At 34.7% G+C, this 21,514-nt stretch overlaps 1 protein-coding gene across 1 annotated transcript in view; it reads right to left on the bottom strand.

Moving 5' to 3' along the window:
• The window catches only part of MED13 (mediator complex subunit 13), a 96,066-nt gene that overhangs the window by 61,086 nt on the left and 13,466 nt on the right, over window positions 1–21,514 (bottom strand). The window contains exons 4-8 of the mRNA XM_019636706.1: window positions 6,839–6,984; window positions 5,868–6,065; window positions 4,211–4,405; window positions 3,505–3,667; window positions 3,198–3,308 (exon numbers count right to left, since the gene is read on the bottom strand). Coding sequence (XP_019492251.1) covers window positions 3,198–3,308; window positions 3,505–3,667; window positions 4,211–4,405; window positions 5,868–6,065; window positions 6,839–6,984 — 813 coding nt within the window. The remainder of the gene's footprint in view (window positions 1–3,197; window positions 3,309–3,504; window positions 3,668–4,210; window positions 4,406–5,867; window positions 6,066–6,838; window positions 6,985–21,514) is intronic.

The following is a 21,514-nucleotide window of genomic DNA, read 5'->3' as shown; positions in this document are numbered from 1 at the left end:
TTCACTAGTGTATCCTGAGCCTAGGACATGTATCACCAAGTGTTCAAAAAAATCTAATAAATAACTGATAATTACAGTTTTTTCTTTTGTTTTTTAAGTAAACACAAACAAAAAGCCTTTGGAAACAACCTATCGAACTCCAAAGGATTAAATATACTATACGCCCATTCAGTGGAATACCAAAAAGTTTTTTAAAACAATAAGGCAGATCCTACAAGTAACTAAGATGGAAAGCGCTAAGGCACATTAAGTGGGGAAAAAAATAAGATGCCAATACATCAATATTATATTTATGTGTTCAGCGGAAAACCATATACACACACAAAATTACAGAAAAAAGTATGGAAGGATAATACCTAATTGGCAACTAGTCACTTCAAGGGAAGAGTAGTAGAATTTGGAAAGAGACAGAGGGAGATCCGGGGAACTTTAGCTTTATTTGTATAATTTAAATTCCTTAAAATTAGATAAGCTCATGAAAATTGCTTATATAATTATGCAATTTTTTTTCAAATCAATTTCTAAGAGAAGCCAGCATATCAGTCAGGGTCGTCCTATCATCATACAGAGGAAATTTACTACAGAGAATTGGTTACAAAAAAATAAGAAAAGTGAGACAACACAGAGACTAGTAACAGCAAGGAGTGTCTATGATTTCTAGGACTGAAAGGACAATAAGAAGTAGTCTTATCACAGAAGCTTAGCATGGTGCTAGAACCATAGCAGGACCTGCTTAGTGGTTAACTGGGACCATGGGACCATGGGACCATGGAAGAAAAAGGGCTGCTGTTAATGGGACACACAGCTGCTGCTGGAGTTTGCTCAAAAAAACGGTAGGGAAGTACCCTGGCTTTTTCCCTCTTCTCATCAACCAATCTTATTAGTGTCTCCTATTAGCCAAATCCAGAAAGCAAGCGAGGCTAATCAAATCATGTTGCACACCTTCAACTTACACAACGTTGTCAATTTTATCTCAATAAAGCTGGAAAAAAATATATGCAGAAAGTAAGGAAGCCTAGGAAATGTACTTCCCTTCAATGTAGAACAGAGCAGGGAAAGTGTAGGGATAGATCTGAGAACAGAGTGGCTGACTAGTACAGTCAGCTACCAACGTGTGCCCTACACCTCCTATATTCTATAGCAGAAAGGGATACACACTATGGTGACTCAAAGTCTTTTCAAGCCTTATTTAAGAACAAAATAAGAGAACCATACTTGGGGGAAGTAAACAGAAAGCATGTAGTACAAAATGCGATAGTAAAAAAGTAAATTAAAAAAGTAAATGATTAGAAACACTGTATTTACTAAAGGGGTAAATTTACCAAAGCAAGTAACACGAATAGATTATACAAAATTTCATTATATCAAATCTCTACAAGTCTGGGAGGAATTTCTGGAAATATGAAAGAAAGCAAGTTTTTAAAAATAAAAGTTCAGCTTAGAGACTAAGAATTTGAACTTATACATTCTGAATGTCTTCCTTTAAAACCATTTTAGGCAAATACACTTAAAACCCACATCTTTCAAAAAGAATAAAGCAAAAGTCTAGGTTAGGAACTAAAAATGAAAAGCTGCTTGATAAAAATGCCAACACATACAAGGAAAGAAAAGCTTAATTTCATTTAAGCATTCCATGGTCTTAAACCAGGGATTGGCAAACTTAACTCTGTAAAGGACCAGATGGTAAATATTTTAGGCTCAGGGGCCATACAGTCTATGTTGCAATTACTCAACTCTGTGAAAGCAGCCATAGTTAATATGTAAATGAATGAATGTGGCTCCAATAAATCCTTATTTATGAACACTAAAATTCGAATTTCACATAATTTTCATGTCACAAAATATTCTCCTTTAAATTTTATTCAACTATTTAAAAATGTAAAAATCATTTTCAGCTCACAGGCTATACAAAACAGGCATTGAGCCAAATTTGGTCAATGGATCATAGTATGCTGACCCCTGGTCTCAGACAAATAATGTCATGGAGCCCTGCATTTCAAAACTAGGTTTGTTTGTTTTCCCCCTAGGTGCGTATGGTTTTTAACTCTTTTAAACTGTTAAACAGCAGCTAATCGATCTATATTTTTACTCCAATCTACCAACAACAGAGGCAAGTTTTCAACAAAGTTGCCAGACGTTAAAAAATTATACTGTCTCTAATCCAAAAAAATCTATGTAAGGACACTTAATCTATGCAAAAACATACCACAATGCTTGAGAGTCTGTCACTGTACTCAATCAAACAGAGCTAATGTAGGAAAAACCTTGGCCCTAACCTGCAGACAAGGCGCTCCATTTCTTTGGCTCACATCCATGACAAAAAGGGGTGGCCAGCTATTTGCTCACAAGTCCAGATTAGAGATGTAAATACCATTATTTGTTTGCAAAATTACTTGATTGCAAAAGCATATGATCTACATTTCATCTGTAGAATAAAATAAATTCTAGGCAATATACTCTTAATACCTCTAATAACCAAATCTCATCAAAGGCCCAAATATATAAAATAATACAAATGCCTGAAGAATTCCAAATTCATCCATTCCTCTTTCAATCTTTCAACCAATGCAGTCTATTAGAAAGCTTGCATTTTCACAGTACATCTTTGGGCCCTTGTTGAATCACATTTTTTTAATCTTATGTCAGCATTTCACCTACAGTTTGCCCAAAGGGATGTTATTAGAAACTGCTGCACAAACCCTATATTGTATTTACTATAAAAGACTGTGGAAATTTTTATCTAGTATATTATATATCATCTTTTTTATGAGACCCTTGGGAGAAACCTATGATCACTTCTAAAGAGACATGTGTGCCTTTTACCTTACACACACACACACACACACACACACACACACACACACACACACACACCCCCAACACCCACCCACCCATAATTAAGTACAAAATTTTCTTTTATTTGGTTACAAAACCAAGCTTTCACAGCCCAGCTCTGATAACTGTGCAAGAACTTAAGGCATACATTTATTTGTATGTACTTCTAGAATTAGCTCCAAATTACTGAGCTTTTTTCCCCTCAAATTTTTCTTTTGAAAAATATCCTAATACACTGTGCTTATATAAGCTACCTCAAACAAAGTGGAGCATAATTAATTACTCAACAGCCTAAGAAATGACCACACACACATACAGGTATCAGTCAACTAAAAAAAAAAAAAAAAAAAAAAAAAATCTACCTCAAACAACAGCAACTTGTTCTTTGTGTGGCTTCAACAAAATCCCAGGATGCTACTTTATCAGCTGTCTCTTCTTCACATGGACCACCTGATGAAGCTGAATACTTCCTCCTAAGGTTTGAAATTATACAATTGTTCAGAACTCATAAAATTTTCTGTAACCCTAAATTAAGCAAAACTGAATTTTAAAATGTCAATTTTTTAATTAAAGAAAAATCAGATAAACGATTGCTTATACTTCAAATATCTCCTATTTACAAGTAACTACCAACATGTAATTTTTAAACTTGAAAATGAAAATACTTACTTGTTCTGTGCTCTGTTCATATTGCATTCTTGCCAGACTCTATCCACCACATGATTTGCTAATTTTCTGGGTATTTTCCCACCATGATGGCTGGTACTATCAGAGTTGAAGCCATCAGATACTGAAGAAAATTTGACCCACTTCTGGGCAGACTGAGGATCAACTGAAAACAAACAAAAAAGAATAGGCTGTAGGAGAACAGAGGTAGGTTTAAAATAATATTATTTGGGTTTTTAAAAATTAATTTGTGATACAACTTGCCCCAGCTACCTGGTAAGCTGACTTAATATTTTGAAGCAAAAAACTATGTTACTTTACATAAAATATGGAAAGAAAAAATTTGAACAGGGGATGTGAATTGGATGGTAATCTTATATCAATGTTGATTTCCTCACTTGGAGGATTAAATGGTACTTATATAGGAGGGTGTTCTTAATTTCGAAATATACACTGAGTACTTAGGGGTGATGGGGCAGCATGTCTGCAGCTTGCTCTTAAATGGTTCAGAAGAAAACCAATGATAATCAATGTATACATATAGAGAGGATGATGGAAGAAATGTTTAACAGTTTGGGAATCTGGATGACAGAGTTCTATCAATAAATTTGAAATTATTTCAAAATAATTATATTTTTAAATTAAATGTTTACTGTATACAAAACAACAGATTTATCCTTAGAGCTAATGAAACAAATTATAACAATACCTGTTTGGACTTCCTCAGGAGATGTAGGTGGTGTAAGAGTAACCGAAGACATAGCAGGATCTCTTGTGGAAGCAGGCACTTGGTGGACACCCAAGCAAGAAGCTGAACAGTGAGAGGATCCCACAGAGCTCGGAGTAGGAATGTCTGACTGAGGGACTAGAACAAAGCATGCTGGGTAGACCATTCGGACACCAGCTGAAAGGAAAAAAGACAGGAAAATCAATTACTATTGTGATTATAGTGGGGTTAGTTTCACTCAAAAATACTGTAATGGAAAAGTAGATAGAATATAATCACACTTGTTTAAATTATATTTAATATATTTTAATAAACCTATGCTCTTTTTGACATAAGGTTTTTCTGGAAAAAAACCACAAGAAACTGTTAGTAGTGGTTACCTTCAGTGAGAAGAGACTTAGAAGAAGGCAGCGTTTTCATTTTTGGATTTTCTAAGCATGAACATGTATTGCTTTTTTTAAAAATCCTTATTTGCAAATCTGACTGATTAAAGGTGTACTGAAACTTATTTTAAAAGTTTAACAAAAGTAATCTGGGGACTAGAATTATGGACCATTTTCTGTTTTCTTCTTTATATCTCTATTTAAAAAGCCCAATATATGTTGGTGTTTTGCTTCTGTTTTTGTCACAGTTATTCTGGTGGTAGTATATTTATTAAAATTAAATATAGATTTTTTTTAAATTAAAAAACCCAAAACCCCAAATAAGGCAATCTTCATATATAACATTACCATATGATTCCACTAAACAGTGTTGCACATTCTAATCCCAACTATATCTGCTTAATTATATATTCCCCACACCTCCCATGTCTCTGTAAGGTGCAGTATACATCTTCACTCCATTGTCAGGCTTGGCTCTGTAATTTGCTCTGAAATGTAAGTGATATATGTTAAATCCTAAAAAGAACTTTATATGTGCTTGCAGGATCAGTGCAGCCTGTCTTATCTCTTACATTTCTGTCCTCTGCCTTAAGATCAGCATGTCCCAAATACAGTTTAACCTTGTTACCCTGGGTTCCTTCCCTGAATGAGAACACATATAGAAAACAGCCAACCTGAACAGAGCTGAGCTGGGCAGAGCAGATGAAAGGCCACAGTTCTTTCGGGTATATATTCTTCCTTTTCACTTACCAGAGGTGACGGTTTTACCAAACGTTAAAATACTGCATAACACAGGTCGTCAATTTTTCAGCCTCCAAATATTATTCACTTAAAATTATTTTCTTCTCACCTTTAGCGTCCTTTCTTCTAGGGGGAATATATTTCCCTGCTCCAATGATTTCAGCATGACCATGTGACTAGTTTTGTCTAATTGAGTGTGAACAGATGTGCCCTAGCAGAAGCTTTAAATACACTTACATGGTTAGACTCAGTCCCTATTACTCCTCTGTTCTTGTAATAGCATGTCCCAAATACTGGGTACTCCTTGAACCTAGGTTGAAGAATAAGAAGATACAAGGAGCCAAACCACAACCAAGCTGCAGCCCTCATGTAATGTGAGCAGGAAAAAATATAGAAATAAATGTTTGCTGTTGAAAATCACTAAGGTATTAGGGTTGTTTATTATTCAGCAAAATCTAACTCATACATAGTCACATATTTTCCCTTTAGGATTAGGTAATACTCAGAATCCATACCAACAAGAACTTCTACTGCAGCTAAGGAATCATCTTCCCAATCCATATCTTCTTGTTTCTCTTCAGACATCTCCTTCAAGCAAGATGAGATAGGATAGAACTGTTTCCATTCACCAATTAATTTTTTTGTAGCTGAATCGGACATCTTGAAGGCCTGTCCTGTGAGAGTGCCATTTAGTCCAAATGGGCTTAAGATAACTAGAAACCCAAAACAGACATGAAGTAAGTAACTCAAGACTATACACCAAATAAGATCACAGTGGCAAGTAATTATACAATTCTAAAAAAGAAAAGGAAACCCATAATGATCATTCCTGAGAAATTTATTGTACTTCATTATTTTGAAAATAAAGTACAGCATTGAGTTTATTATAAAAATTTAAATTTTTTCTACCAAAAAATCTCAGATGGATAGAATTTCACAATGAACTGGGAATATCTGTATATCTTCCATTTCTCCTGACTTCCACTAAAGAAAAGCAATTTGAGGAAAAACGATGTGCATATATAAATTTAAGTATTTATATGTAATGCCACATGCATTCTAAAAAAGCAAATACTAGGCTTAGAATTAAAACAAGAACCTACTGCCAGTCCTCAAAAACAAATCAGCCATTTTATAAAGTATTTCCTCTAGATAAATTACACTAAATGACCCTGTATTAAGTGTTAAAAATGACGTGACTTGACACGAAAGATAATTACGAAAACACATATATGTGCTAAATGCTATTTAGAAAAAATACTTTATAATATGCTACCATTCATGTACAAGAATTTTTAAAATAATAGTTGTATTAAAAAAACCTTATTTCATTGACTCAATGCTCTAATGGGGAAGAAGAAAGTAAATTACATCAGAATCATCAGTAGGCTAAATTTCATTAATCCCAACATGTAAAACTACCAATTTCAATAAGAATTTTCAACAATAAAAGATCAAATACCTAAGCAAAAAAAAAAAAATCTACCTTGAAATGGGCTATTAGACTGTTGAGCAAGGGTGATATGCTCTTCACTAAGAAGGTACACAGGTTGATGTTGGTTAATCTCCACACTGGTACAAACATTGCTGTCTCCATGCAAGAAAAAGGTGAAAGAGCAGGACAAGTGTTCACTAATAAAAAAGAAAAAGTTATATTTTAGTGATAATATGCCAAAACATGTTAACTTGCTTTTCTCTATTATGCAGCTATACCACAAAATACATATTCACTTTAACCCAGAAATTTTACTTCATCATCTGAAGGAAAAAAATAAAATCAGATATGAGCAAGGATTTAGCTATAAAAAATGTTCTTCAGATCACAGTTTATAGTATAGAAAGCTGCAAATAGAGGAACCAGTTAAATAAGTTAGGTACATAAACACATTCAATTATAATATAGCTACCAAAATAAGTAAAGGTGGGGAGTGGGTTTAACGGAAAGGGTAAGCTACCAAAATAGTATAGTCTCATTTTTTTTAAGAGGAAAAGAGAAAAGTTTCTTTAGTGAAAAAAGCCTAGGTATGGATCAGAATTAAGGGTGACCTAATTTTTCTTTTCCCTTCTATATAAGAAATTAAATACATTTCCTCATTTTATTATTTCTGAAATTGAGCTCCATGCAATCATTTAATGTACTGCCCTCCTCCCCCCCACCCCGCCCCAATGAAGTTATTTTAAAAGCAATGATATGTCTCAACAATTGACAACATCCTAGAATCAAAGTTACATGCAAAACAGAAGTCTCGTGAAATTTACATATGGCTAGGTATACAGGTAGGAAAATAAAAGTTCCCAATTAGAAAGCAGATGTGTCCTTATGATAAAATTTAGAAAGGTCAAGTGGCTCAGAAGAGAATTATATTGTACTAAGAAGAAGCCACTTTTCTTATTCCTTCCCCACACATTTATCTTAATAATCCAACTTAAAAGAACCAGTTCTTTAAAATATAACAATAAGCTCAAAACCTGTTGTGTATATCTATAAGCTCTCTTGAATTATTTCTGGAGAAGGCAAGGGCATAGTAAATTAAAATTCAGTTATAGTAAAAGTAATCCTATAGCTAACAGAAGCGGGAAAACAGAAGGTAGGAAAGAGTAATGCAGGGCTGAAAATTTCTTCATCTAATGTATATTAAGGAGCCAACAGATAATGACTAAAGTTGATAGAACAAGAAACTGAAATTTAAGCTTATCATTCAAGTTAAAAAGAAAAACTGGAAATAATATAACTGAAAACTGAAAATAATATAACCAAAAAAATCTTATCTTTCATGGTAAACAATCAGTAGACATTGTATCTAATGTTGATCAATCAAGGCCAAGAGGTAAAGCATTTCTGCAATTAAGGCAGTAACCACCAGAATAAACAAACAAAAAAAAATTAAAAACAAAAATAAAAAACAAACAAAACTTGGTTACTTCTAGGGAATGGGACTAAAGCAATTAAGCAGGGATCTTAAATTTTCTAATTTATAATACCATTCTGTACTGCTTGAATCATATAAATTTGAAATTTAAAAAATTCTGAATTCTATACATTAATTAGTGATTACTATATCTTCCTCCACCCCAGTTTTTGTTTTTTTTTAAATAAACTTGTATTTGGAATAATTTTAAATTTATAGAAAAGTTGCAAAATTGTACACAGAGTTCCCAAATTCCCTTCACTGTTTTGTCTAATGTTAACATCTTACATAACCATGCCACATTTGCCAAACAAGTAATTAACACTGGTACATAATTAACGAACTCTAGCCTTCATTAGGATTTCACCAGATTTTCCACTTATGCCCTTTTTCTGTTCCAATATTCAATCCAGGATACTATACTGCATTTAGCCAATAGTTCCCCACCCCCTCAGTTTTACTGAAGTATAACTGATAAAGCCAATAGGAAATAAAATTTAAAATTATTTAAATTATTTAAGTAAATTAAGCTTGTTTCTTCTCTCATTAAAAGACACCCTTATTGGAATAGCTATTTGATGAGTAATTACAAAGATTATGGACATTTGCTATGGTATAAGAGTATAAAATAATCACCAAGTCAAGATAAGAGACTGTTAACTAGTAACTTTGAGAACTGTCCATCCAAAAATAAACCATTGCTAATGCTCATTTAAAGTAAACTCAATTTTATTATTGCTTTCCAGCAGTATTTTACAGCAGTGGTTAGGTACCCACACTACAAAACATACAAAAAAACCTACCAACACAAACCTATCTCCAAATACTTAAAATAAACAAAAAAACACACGCACATTCAAAAGCACTCTGCATTAAAACTTAGTATTTTATTCAGATCTAAATGCACTCCATATTAAGCCACCAAGTGAAAGCAAATGTTATTTCTTTATTTAACAAATATTTTACAACTAAGCACATGATACTATGGTAAGTACCCATTTATTTAATTATACTATAGTTATGGCTAATGCTATAACAAAAACCAGGTACAGGATGCTATGAAAATGTCTTAAGACCTAGATAATGAAAACTTTTAATTCCTTAGGGGAAAAGAAACAAACAAGCAATTTCATAAAAGTGATTCTTACATTAGCATATCCACCCCCAATACCTCTCCTCTCACTTTTCTGACCTCATCTCCTACTAGTCTTCTAATACTTTCCCTTCTCCCTCAACTGGCCTCTCCTTTGTTCCTTAAATACTCCAGGCCTTTGTACCTACTGTACTCGACCTAAAACTACATTCCAGGTATCTGCATTCACCTTCATAAGGTTTTTATTCAAATACCTACGTGAGGTTTTCGCTGATCATCCAACCCACTTTAAATTGCCCCTCAATTCCTCTTCTGGGATTTGTTTTGTTTTGGCTAAAAAAATAGTCACAATCTAACATATTATAATTTCTTTATTTCTTATAGAACATAAGCTCAGTTGGAGGAGGAATCTGTCTCCTTTGTTTAATCTTGTATCCCCAGAATGTAGAATAGATCCTTGGCACAGAAGAGACACACACTAAGTACTGTACAATGAAGTCCATATCTAAACCTCTTATCTTTAACCAAACATATTCCTTTTCTTATCAAGTCTATACCTATACAGTTGCCCAAGCCAGAAACAGAAATCATCTTAAATTTTTTTTCCCTAAACTCCTTAAATTCAACTAATAAATCCATCACTAATTCCTACTGATTCTAATTCTTAAATATCTATGATTTGTCAGTTCTTTGTCTTGTTAAGGTCTGAATGAATAACTATTAAAGTCTCTAATTTATCTTCGTTACTTTAACACTGCTGTCAGCGAACTTTCTAAACATTAATTCTGATCATGTGACTGGAAGGCTTGAAATCAATAGTTCCCCAATGCCTTCAGGACTAAATGAAAAACACCTTAGCATAGCAGTTTAGACCCTTCACAATCTGATCCTTGCCAAACTCTCTAGACAGATAACTTAATCCACCAAGAGCTTCCCCTTTGTTTACCACAAAATTTTAATCATTCCTCCTTTAAGCATCATCTATGTGTTCCCACAATATTCTATGCTTATAATATTTATAATAGCACTACTATTATTTACTTACTAATTAAACTCCCTGACGGGTTGTAAATCCCTTGATAAAAAGAATTATAATTTTATTATCTTTGGAAGATTGAGTTATGGGTCCCAATTCTTTACCCATCTATTGTTTTTATTAATTATGGTAAAAAAAAACCCCACAACATAAAACTTACCATCTTAACCATTTTTAAATGTACCATTAAATATTGTTAAGTATATTCATATTTTGTGAAAAAGATCTCCAGAACTTTTTTGTCTTGCAAATATTAAACCACACCCATTAAACAATGCCTTTCTACCTCCTCCCAGTCCCTGGCAACCACCATTCTACTTGCTGTTTTTATGAATTTGACTGCTATAGATGCCTCTTGTAAGTACAATCATACACGTAGTCTTTTTTTTTTTAAGATTTTTATTGGGGACTTGGGGGGGATGGGAACAGTGCTGGGGAATTGGGGGAAGGGGAACAGACAAGTTGCTGTCCTTTTGTTCTTCAGTCTAGTTGTAGAGGACATTGCTTCACTGGCCCAAGTTGGCACCATCACTGCTCTCTTCCCGGGCGAGGCAGATCAGTCGCCGGCTTCTGGACAGCCACTCACTGTGGCTGCTGGCTACATACGGTAGCCCATGGCAACCCACTGCCACAGAGGCTGCAGCCTATGCCGTCACCGGCGACTCACAGCAGCCCAGCTCCAGGTTGAGCTGTTGTTCAGCATCTTAGCTGCGGAGAGCAGTGTCACTGGCCCTCATATGTGAGATCCGAACCGGGGCCCTCTGGCGTCCCAAGCCAGTTCTTAACCATTGCGCCACTCGGCAGGCCCCACGTACAGTCTGCCTTATTTCACTTAGCATAATGTCCTCAAGGTTCATCCATGATGTAGCATGTGACAGGATTTCTTTCCTTTTAAAGCCCATTGTATGTACATAACACATTTTGCTTGACCATTCATCCACCAATGGACATTTGGGTTACTTGCACCTCGTGGCTATTGCGATAGGGTGCTATGAACATATCTCTTTAAGATCCTGCTTTCAATTCTTCTGGATATATATTCAGAAGTAGGATTGCTGGATTATATGGTAGTTCTATTATTAATTTTTGCCATATTGTTTTTCATAATGGTTGCCACCATTTTAGAACTCCATCAACAGTACACAAGGGATCCAACTGCTCTATCCTCACTAACACGGGTTATTCTTCGTTTTCTTTTTTTTTATAGTAGCCATCCTAACAGATATGAGGTGGTATCTTCTTGTGGTTTTTATCTGCATTTCGCTGATTGGTGATGTTGAGAATCTTCTCATATGCTTGTTGGCCATTTGTATATCCTCTTTGAAGAAATGTTTATTCAAGTCTTTTGCCCATTTTTTAATTGGGTTACTGTATTCTGCCGTGTATAATGCGCTCCTGTGTATAATGTGCACCCATGTTTTTGCCTCAAACTTTCAGGGAAAAAAGTCTTTCGTTTTGATTCAAATTTGTATTTGTTTACATTTAGGTACATGTTTTTTGTATTATAAAGGAATTTTAGCATTTATTTAACATATTATGGTACAAGAAGTTTTATGTAATAATTACAAAATACAAGAACAGATACAAGGTACAAGAAATTGTATGTACTAGTAACAAATTTACGATATTTATGCATCATAGAAGGTCAAGAACTCGTCGTTGCAAGTTCAACAAAATTGATTATGGTATTCGAGTATTATTTTGCATACAGATAGAGTTAATGATTTCTATAGTTACACTTTTAACTCATAAGCATAAATAAGATTTTAAAACATTTATATAGATATAAAATTAGTACTACCCATGTATAATGTGCATCCTTATTTTTCCCTCATAAATTTGGGGAAAAAGTGTGCATTACACACGGCAAAATACGGTATTTGATTTTTTGTTGTTGAGTTGTAGTTCTTTATATATGGTGAATGTTAACCCCTTACCAAATACAGTAATACCTTGATTTGCGAGCATAATTCGTTCCGGAAACAAGCTACTCATATTGCAAGACATTGCTCACTTACCCAGTTAAAATGTACTAGAAATGTTTGCTCGTCTTGCAGAACACTCACAAACCAAGTTACTCGCAATCCAAGGTTTTACTGTATATGATATGCAAATATTTTCTCCCATTCTGTAAATTGCCTTTTCATTGTTGATTACGTCCTTTGATGCACAAAGGTATTTAAGCTTGATATGGTCCCATCTGTCTATTTTGGCTTTTCTTGCCTAAACTTTTGGTATATAACCAACAAACCATTGCCAAATTTAATGTCATGAAGCTTTTACCCTATGTTTTCTTCTAGGAGTTTTATAGTTGTAAGTCTTATGTTTACGTTTTTAATCCATTTTGAGTTTAATTTTTTTATATAGTGTAAGGTAAGTATCCAACTTCATTCTTTTGCATGTGGATACCCCATTTTCCCAACACCATTTGTTGAAGAAACTGTCCTTTCCCCACTGAGTAGTTCTGGCACCGTGTCAAAGATCAACTGAACACACACACAAGAATTTACTTCTGAACTTGATTCTATTCCACTGGTTTATGTAGCTGTCTTTATGCCAGCACCACACAGTTTTGATTACGGTAGCTTTGTATTATGGTTTGCTCATCTCCCTCTTTATCCAAGCTCTTTGGTGTGACTTTGTAGTTCCTCCCATTAGAGGTGATATATTCTTCCCCAACTCTTGATGTAGGCTTGCTTTGTGACTTGCTTTGGCCAAGCTTGAAATGTGCTTATGCATTCAGCTTGCCCTCCAGTGCTTCTTTCATAAAAACATGCCCTCGCTGGCTCACTGGTCTAACGTAGATGAGAACTGTATGGAATGCACTTCTACCCAACCGATAGTTTACAGTGTGGACCTGATTTACTAACCCCTGGTTGACCTGCAGATACATTAATAACAATACAAAACTGATGTTTTAAGCCCCTATGTATTGGGGGTGGTTTGTTACATAGCAATAAATGACAGGCACCAAAGGTGAGATGCTACCATGACAAAAACCTAGATATGTAACATTGGCTTTGGGACCACATGATTGGTAGCAAGTAATATAAGATGCTGGAAAATGATGAGAAAATTATTATGGGTAATAATAATGGGTATTTTTCTCTCTAAATAAAAAAGGACATGAGAATTTAAAAGACAAAAATGCTTTTAAAACATTAAGAAAATTCATATTCAACTGGTCAGAGTGACTATATATTTTTTACCATTACAATGTTTTTCAGGAAACTTTAGAAGTATTTCTTAGTAGAGGGAGAAAAATTTAAGTGTTTAAAGAGGGAATTACTAACTAAAACTACTTATGTCAAGGAAAACATTTATTAAGGAAGTGACTCAAGCAAGAACAATCTATTACGTAGAGAAATTGTAATTTGATTAGTTTTGGGGATCAAGTTAGGATGCCAAATGATTATGAATGCTGTGTGCTTCCTCAGTAACTGAATAGCAGATTTTAAAATCTGAATTGCAAATAATTCCAAGAACATTTGCAAGTATAAACAACAACCTAAAACAGTCTCATGTTCTTTATCTTTAAAAGACAAAGAGGCTAGGAGACCTGAATTTTATATCCTCATATTTCCTGTTCTTTTAATCAGTGAAGTATGGTTCTTAAAAATACAGCTTTCAACTGTTTCATTTCATACATAAAACATTAAATGAGAATAAAAAAGGCCACTCAAAATGAATTTTTGCCAGGACATAAAAAGCAAATAATGTGACTAAAAATTTTCCTAAACAGATTATTATAATCTGGAAAATGTTAAAAAGTAAATGTACTTAAATTCTATGAAATATTATTTAGGAAAATAAACGCAATCTGGTATATACAAAAATCATGGCCCATAAAATGAAGGCCCAATGTAGCCTTTCCATATGTCCAATGAGCACTTGACCATCTTAATTTTTGAATCAGAAAACAAAACTTGGCTCTGATGTAAAGTGATAAATTTGTCTCCACGGGGTCTTTGTAAAAACCCAATACTCCAACATGCAAATATGATCAATCTCTCAGCTCTGTTTATCTGCACTGCCCTACTCACCAGCAGCTCTCAACTTCAATTGCCTATATATGATTAAAGAAAAACATCACCTCCTATGCTGCTAGCATGTTTCCAATGCAGTCTGATCTAATTATAAAATGGTTTAAAATAAACCAAGTTTATGCATGATATAGGAGAAAAAAACTAAACATTCTAAATATGGGATAAAATTTCTGAAATTCTTACTTTTAAAGGCAATATTTTAGTCAGAAAATATAGGACAAAGAGAATGTTAGGTAATATTGCCATACTAAATTAAGAATGGCTCGTCTTTCAAGGAGAGATATATTGATAATATCACCTCAAACATTTCACTTAAAAAAGTGAAGTTAAAACAATCCATGTAAAAAGGAAAATCCAAGATACCGTTAGCTACTACAAAGTACTGTAGAGAATACCACTGCTCTCCAGGAGCTTACACAGTAATAACCAAAACAAAAGGGTATGAGTGAGGCAGGATTTACCGATGAAACCTCAACAGTCACCTGTTGTAGAGAAATGTTCCTCATTTAAGTACTGAAATTAAACAAAAGATTCTTTATTTCTAAGACAGAAAATGAAAACAAGCTTATAGATTAAAGTTAGCTGTTCTATAACAGTTTAATATGTATACTGCTTTAAGAAGAGCCATATTTAATCTATTTTTTGCATTTTTGTTAGGTACAAAAAGATGATATACTATTTTGCTGGTAGGGAATTCAAGGCACAAAAAAGTTAAATGGCTTAAGATCATAAAACTAGTTAAAGGCAATGTTGACATAAAACCCTAGTCATCCTAACAACTAATTAAAAAGGGGCAAAGGACTTAAACAGACATCTATCTAAACACGTTATACAAATGGCAACCAAGCACACAAAAAGATGCTCAACATCACTAATCCATTAAAAAAATGCAAATCAAAACTACAGTAAGAACGATAAAAAAGGAAGGAAGGAAAAAAACAGAAGAAAAATAAAAAAAAGAGGATGTGGAAAAATTGGAATCCTCCTGCACTGCTGGTGGAAATGTAAAACGGTGCAGCCACTATGAGAGTATGGTGATTCCTAAAAAAAAAAAAAAAAAAAAAAAAAAAAAAAAAAAAAAAACCAACACAGAATTACTATTGTATGATCCAGCAATTCCACTTCTGAGTATATCACCAAAAGAACTGAAAGCAAGGCCTTGAACAGATATCTGTACACCAATATTTATAGCAGCATTATTCACAATAGACAAAAAGTGGAAACCCACTGGAAACAAATGTCCACTGACAGATGAATCAATAAACAAAATGTGGTACAGAAAAAATAGAACAGAATATTATTCAGCCTTAAAAAGGAATGAAATTGTGGTGCATGCTACAACATACATGTGAACCTTGAGGATATTATGCTAAGTGAAATAAGCCAGACACAAAAAGACAAATACTGTATGATTCCATTTATCTAAGTAAGGTGCCCAGAACAGTCAAATTCATTCGAGACAGAAAGCAGAATAGTGATTACCAGGGGCTAGGAGGAGGGGGAAATAGGAGTTACTATTTAATGGGCAGATTTTCAGCTTCGGATGATAAAAAAAGTTCTGTAGATAGAGAGTGTGGTGGCTGCACAACAATGTGAATGTACTTAATGCCACTGAGCTGTACAATGACAAGTGGTTAAAACGGTAAATTTTGTTGTGCATATTTTACCACCATTAAAACAAACAACAACAAAAAACCTAGTCCTTCTAATTCCTGGATTATTCCATTAATTCAACAGTTTTGAAATCTGTCTTTCAATAATTGGATCACCTGGAGATCTTTTAAAAATTCCAAAGCCCAGGCCACATTCTCAGGTTAAAACACAAGCATCAATATTAATCTCTCAAGGTGATTCCACATCCAGACAAGTTTGGGAACCACTGCATTAATATATATTTCTGTAGCCCTCATAGTAGTTTATTAAATTTCTTAAATTTACAGATATAACTTCAGTATTAGGTATTCTTAACATATCCCCTTGAAAAAAGGATCTATATTAAAATTCAGAATATTAAAACACCTTACCCATGAATTTTGTATATAATACTTCTCACTTAGTGAGCATATTACTAACCTTATAAAGAATACTTAAGGGCTGGCCGAGTGGCACGTTGGTTAAGAGCTGGTCTGGGACACCAGCTCTGAGCAGCAGGGCCCCAGTTTGAATCCCACATGAGGGCTGCGCCCTCTACAGCTAAGATGGTGAACAATAACTCGACCTGGAGCTGGGCTGCCCTGAGTCCCCTGCGAAGGCACAGGCTGCAGCCGCTGCTGCAGTGGGCTGCTGTATGGTGAATGGCCAGCAGCATGCGTGAGCGGCCATGAGCCGCCAGGAGCGGCCGTCCAATGGCCAGCGACCAGTCGGCCTCACCCAGAGCGCAATGATAATACCAACATGGGCCAGTGAAGCGACGTCCTCCACAACTAGACTGAAGAACAAAAGGACAGCAACTTGTCTGTTCCCCTTCCCCAATTCTCCAACACTGTTCCCCTCCCCCAATTCCCCAATAAAATCTTTAAAAAAATAAAGAATACTTAAAGCCAACAACGTATTATTTGGGTTCACTACTTCAAGTACTCTTTATAATCTTATATGTAGTTGCAGAAGCTCTAGTGGTCTACATGATAACAATCTGTCTCATAATTTGTATACCCTATAATCCAGCTCCAACACTTGAAAGCTTTGTGACCTTGGACAAGTTACTTAACCTCTCTCTCTGTGCTTGTTTTAACTATGGTAAAACTGGAGTAATAGGGTTGTTGTGAGAATTGAGCTAATACTTATTAAGGGCTAATTCGAACACTGCCTGGCCAGTTCTGCTTAGGCAATGGTTTCTCACTCCCTTTTCCCCTTCAAAAAAAAAATTTCTCTATTATCATTCATATTTAAAACCAACAGTTCAAAAAGACAAATTTGTATCAGTCTGTAGTAAGAATCAAAGTAAGAAATGATAGTAAGAAAAACTTAACTGAGAGGGGGAAAAGAGAAAGAAACAAGTCTCTCATAGCACTAAATTTTTCTCATAAATATTTTTGGAACGACTGAGAATGTGGAAAACTGACCATGCAAATCCTAATGACTCAGCATCATAGAGAAATTTCATGGATAATAAGTACTATTATATCATCACTTAGTGTTTAGAAATAGAATGAATAATCTTGATACTAGACAATAACAGACCAGCCCAGACAGGCTTCAGGGAGAGGAAAAAACAGACAGTACCTATGCCCAACTTGACAAATAGTGGGTATCTTACAATAAAGTGGAGGTTTCCCCTACCTTTGAGATTCTAGAGCACACTCTAAGTTTAGCATACAGTTCCAAGAGGGTTCACAGATCAGAGAGAAGGTATCTTTTATCAATAAACACGACCAAACTCAGCTGGGCTTAAAGCCCTAGAATTGTGCTGTTAATGCAATAACCAATATACAGAGGGTGCCAAAAAAATGTATACCCATCTTGAGATGAAAACTTTCCATTTTGCTGTTTTAAAAATGCGTCATAGAGGGCCGGCCGAGTGGCTCAGTTGGTTAAGAGCTCGCTCAAGAGTTTGAACTCTGAGCAACAGCGGTTCTATTCCCGGCCTGAGCTGAGCAGCCACTGAGCTGCCAATAGGTGGCAGGATGGCTCAGCTTAAAAAATAAGATAAGATAAAATAAAATAAAATAAATAATAAAAATGCGTCATATGTTTGGTTCTGCTAAGTCCTGTCTACCATGCACACTATTGGTAGGCTTCTGTGGCGAGCATATAAACTGTTCCAACACCATTGCAGAAGCAGAACTTGTTGCTGTGCGAGGCCTCCCGGATCTTCCCTTGTGCACATCACACACAGTACTGTTCGTCTCAAACTTATCACGAATGCACGCAACTGTTAGGCATGTTGGATGTTCTGTTGCATACTCACGCCTTCACTGTTGTTGTACTTCTACAATGTTCTCGGATTTCAAATCCCACTTCAAAATGGTCTTTTACTCCTCGAACATTAACCATGCTTCCGCGATTTTCTTTGTCTGTCCTGCCTTTCACATGGTGACACTAGCATTCATTTGATTAATGCCATCTTTTGGGGGAATGTCATACTACACACTGCTACGTAATTCAATTCAACTTCGAAAAGTAATACATAGATAACATCTCTTAAAATAAATGTGTATACATTTTTCTGGCACCCCCGGTACAGATGTGACTATCAAGCATGCAACATGTGGTCAGTCCAAATTCGGATGTACTCTTAAGTATAGAATAATGTATATTAGATTTCCAAGACTTAGTTTAAAAAAAAGTAAAACATTTCATTAATACCTTTTGCATCTTTAATTACATGCTTAAATGACATTTTGGATACATTGGGTTAAATTATTAAAATTAATTTCACCTTTTAAAAAACTTTTTAATGTGGCTACTAGAAGATTTAAAATTACATGTGACTCACATTAGTATATATTGGGTTGTCAGAAAAGTGACGACGCATTTTTGCAACGAAAAACATGGGGGAAAAAAAAACATGGAAAAAATATGTCATGACTTTTCCGACAACCCAATATTTCTATCGGACAGTGCTACCTTAAAAGACAAAAAGAGGAGAAATGAGTCCTTAGAAAATGTAACAGTGATGTTTTAGCTCTTAGCTTCCCTAGTAGTTCCGATTTTCAGAGGTACTAGGAAACCCAACCACAGGACATCATAAAGTTACATAAAATGGCTGATATTCTCCAGAGGAGACTTGAATCTTATGGTACTCATATTTAATTAAAATGTTGGACAAAAAGGACTGTGGAAAAGCCACATGTGTGGTAGAAGATAAACACAGCTTTACGGATGAAATTTAAAGTATAATCTTTCATGTACTGCCTTAAAAACAAAATTAACCTTGACCAACTTCTTTAGTGAAGCTCCCAAAATATTTTAATTATAAGTATAAAGACTGTTGTGTAAGCAATACCAACCAAAAGAACTTTCTACAATAATGTTAATATTCTACATCTATATTACTCAATACTAGATAGACATAGAAACACTGAAGTATGGCTTGTACAACTAAGAAACTGAATTTTGAACTTTTTTTCAATTACATAATTGAAATTTCAATAGCCACAAGTAGCTGGTGGCTACTACACTGAACAGTATAATTTTAAAACTTCCTTACTTTGCCCTAATATTCTAGTTATGACTAATTACTTCCATACAAATACTTACGAATGTACTCCTTCCTATAAATTTCTTTGCCTGCTTCCCCCCACTAGACCAAATCTCTCTCTCTCTGTGGACTAGGTTCTTTGCTAATACTTAATTTCAGGACCCAAAATAAGGGCTGAGAACATACAGAACCAGATATTTGATCCTATCACCTTTATGCTGTATATTCAGCAAAAATTTATTTATTCTACCCTGTGTGTATATATGCTATTATTACCTTTTGAAATTAAGGTTAAGGATAACTATCTAACATAGCAGAGTAAAAATCTCCAAGTAGATTTACCAACTAAGCAATATATTTTTTTTCTATAGAAATTAATTACATGGCTACATCTGTAGTTGAGGGAATGGGGTAAAATTAAAGTAGATACTAAAATCCGACATGTTCCCTATTGACTTATTACCTTCCTATGCAATCTCAATTGGCACCTAGCAGACCTCCTATGTCAATACACACTGTAAGAGATTGGACTAGCTGTCTTTAAAAAATTGCTATAATAAATTCAATATGACAAAAAGCTTAAGCAAACACAAACTTATGAAAGTTCTTCAAAGTAATCTTCTTCAAATGTGCTCTCAAACATCACAAGTTTGTAACATCTTTTACTAAGAGGCTATTTAAAACCTACAGTAAGTTGCTGGTACTTACTACAGCCCATTTACCTGTGGTTTCACTAATACATACAGTGACCATAGAACAGGAACACGCCTAAACTGTTCAAAACAAAAAACTGGTCATTCTTTTAACCAAATATCTGTAGACTGGTAATTCTTTTACATTTCCTGTTAGTTTGTTCCAGTGGTTAATTACCCTGATAGTTGAGGGGTTCTTTACAGTAAATCTGTTTCTTCTCTTTCAGTCTCTGAAGACTGTTACAGTTAATCAGATGATTAATTACATGGAAGTCCAGATTACTGGAAGATGAGAATCAATATTTAAGGGGGAAAAAAAGGAAGAATAACAAAGGTCAGGAATATTATTTTCTCCTTTGTTCAAACCAAACCAGTTTCACAGTACAAATTTTCTTCCTTGACAACTGTGTTAATTCTTTTTAAGAATGTTTATACAAGTTTAACAAAAAGTGAATTGATCAGTAAACAAAAACAGTATATATGATGATGCTCCTTAATTGATTAACTTCATATGGGCTAAAAATGCATTAATTTATAACTCAATCTTGTTCTAGCTTCCCAGTATCATTCCACTGAATTCAATGGTAAAGTAAGTAGTCCCAAATCATAATTAGAAGTTGAGAAACTTATCTGCTTGATTTTTTTCTACTTGCCTTCCTAAAGGGAGGGGAGGTGGCAGGGAAGTTCCTGCGAAAAAAAGATTTGAGGACCAGCATTTATCTTTCCTGGATAAAGTCAGTTTTATACAACTATGCTTAAAGAGTAATTCAAAAGCACACACACTATTTCTGGTACCACTCCACTAAAAAAAGAACAGTTTCAACTTAGCTCCCATTCTAAATGGGTCAGTCCATGGAAAGACATTAGTGCTCAATTACATGGTTAAGTAAGTAATCTACTGGATTCATGGAAATTTCCAATAATGAAAAGTTGTATTTTCTATTAATAACAGCCCATTGAGAAAGTTTAATAAAGATACTTTCAGTATCTTACCTGGCTGACTGAACACATTCATTTACCTCTACTTCTTTGTGAAACCCCCTCCACATAGTAAAGGGTAGGGGGAGGACAAAAAGAATGGTAGAAGTAACAGTAGGAGACAAGGGATGGCCACAAAATTTGGAGAGCTAGCAAGCAAAGGCAAAAACAGTAACTGACTTAGTAAACGCTAAGAGGAGGACACCAAGATGTAAACCAAATCAAATCACATAATCCCAGAAAGGCTCAGAAGGTGAAGACAACAGTA

Source organism: Hipposideros armiger, unplaced genomic scaffold, assembly GCF_001890085.2.
Source record: "Hipposideros armiger isolate ML-2016 unplaced genomic scaffold, ASM189008v1 scaffold_29, whole genome shotgun sequence".
NCBI classification, from domain to species: domain Eukaryota; kingdom Metazoa; phylum Chordata; class Mammalia; order Chiroptera; family Hipposideridae; genus Hipposideros; species Hipposideros armiger.
Note: the sequence above shows the minus strand (reverse complement) of the source record. Positions and strands in the feature narration are given on the sequence as shown.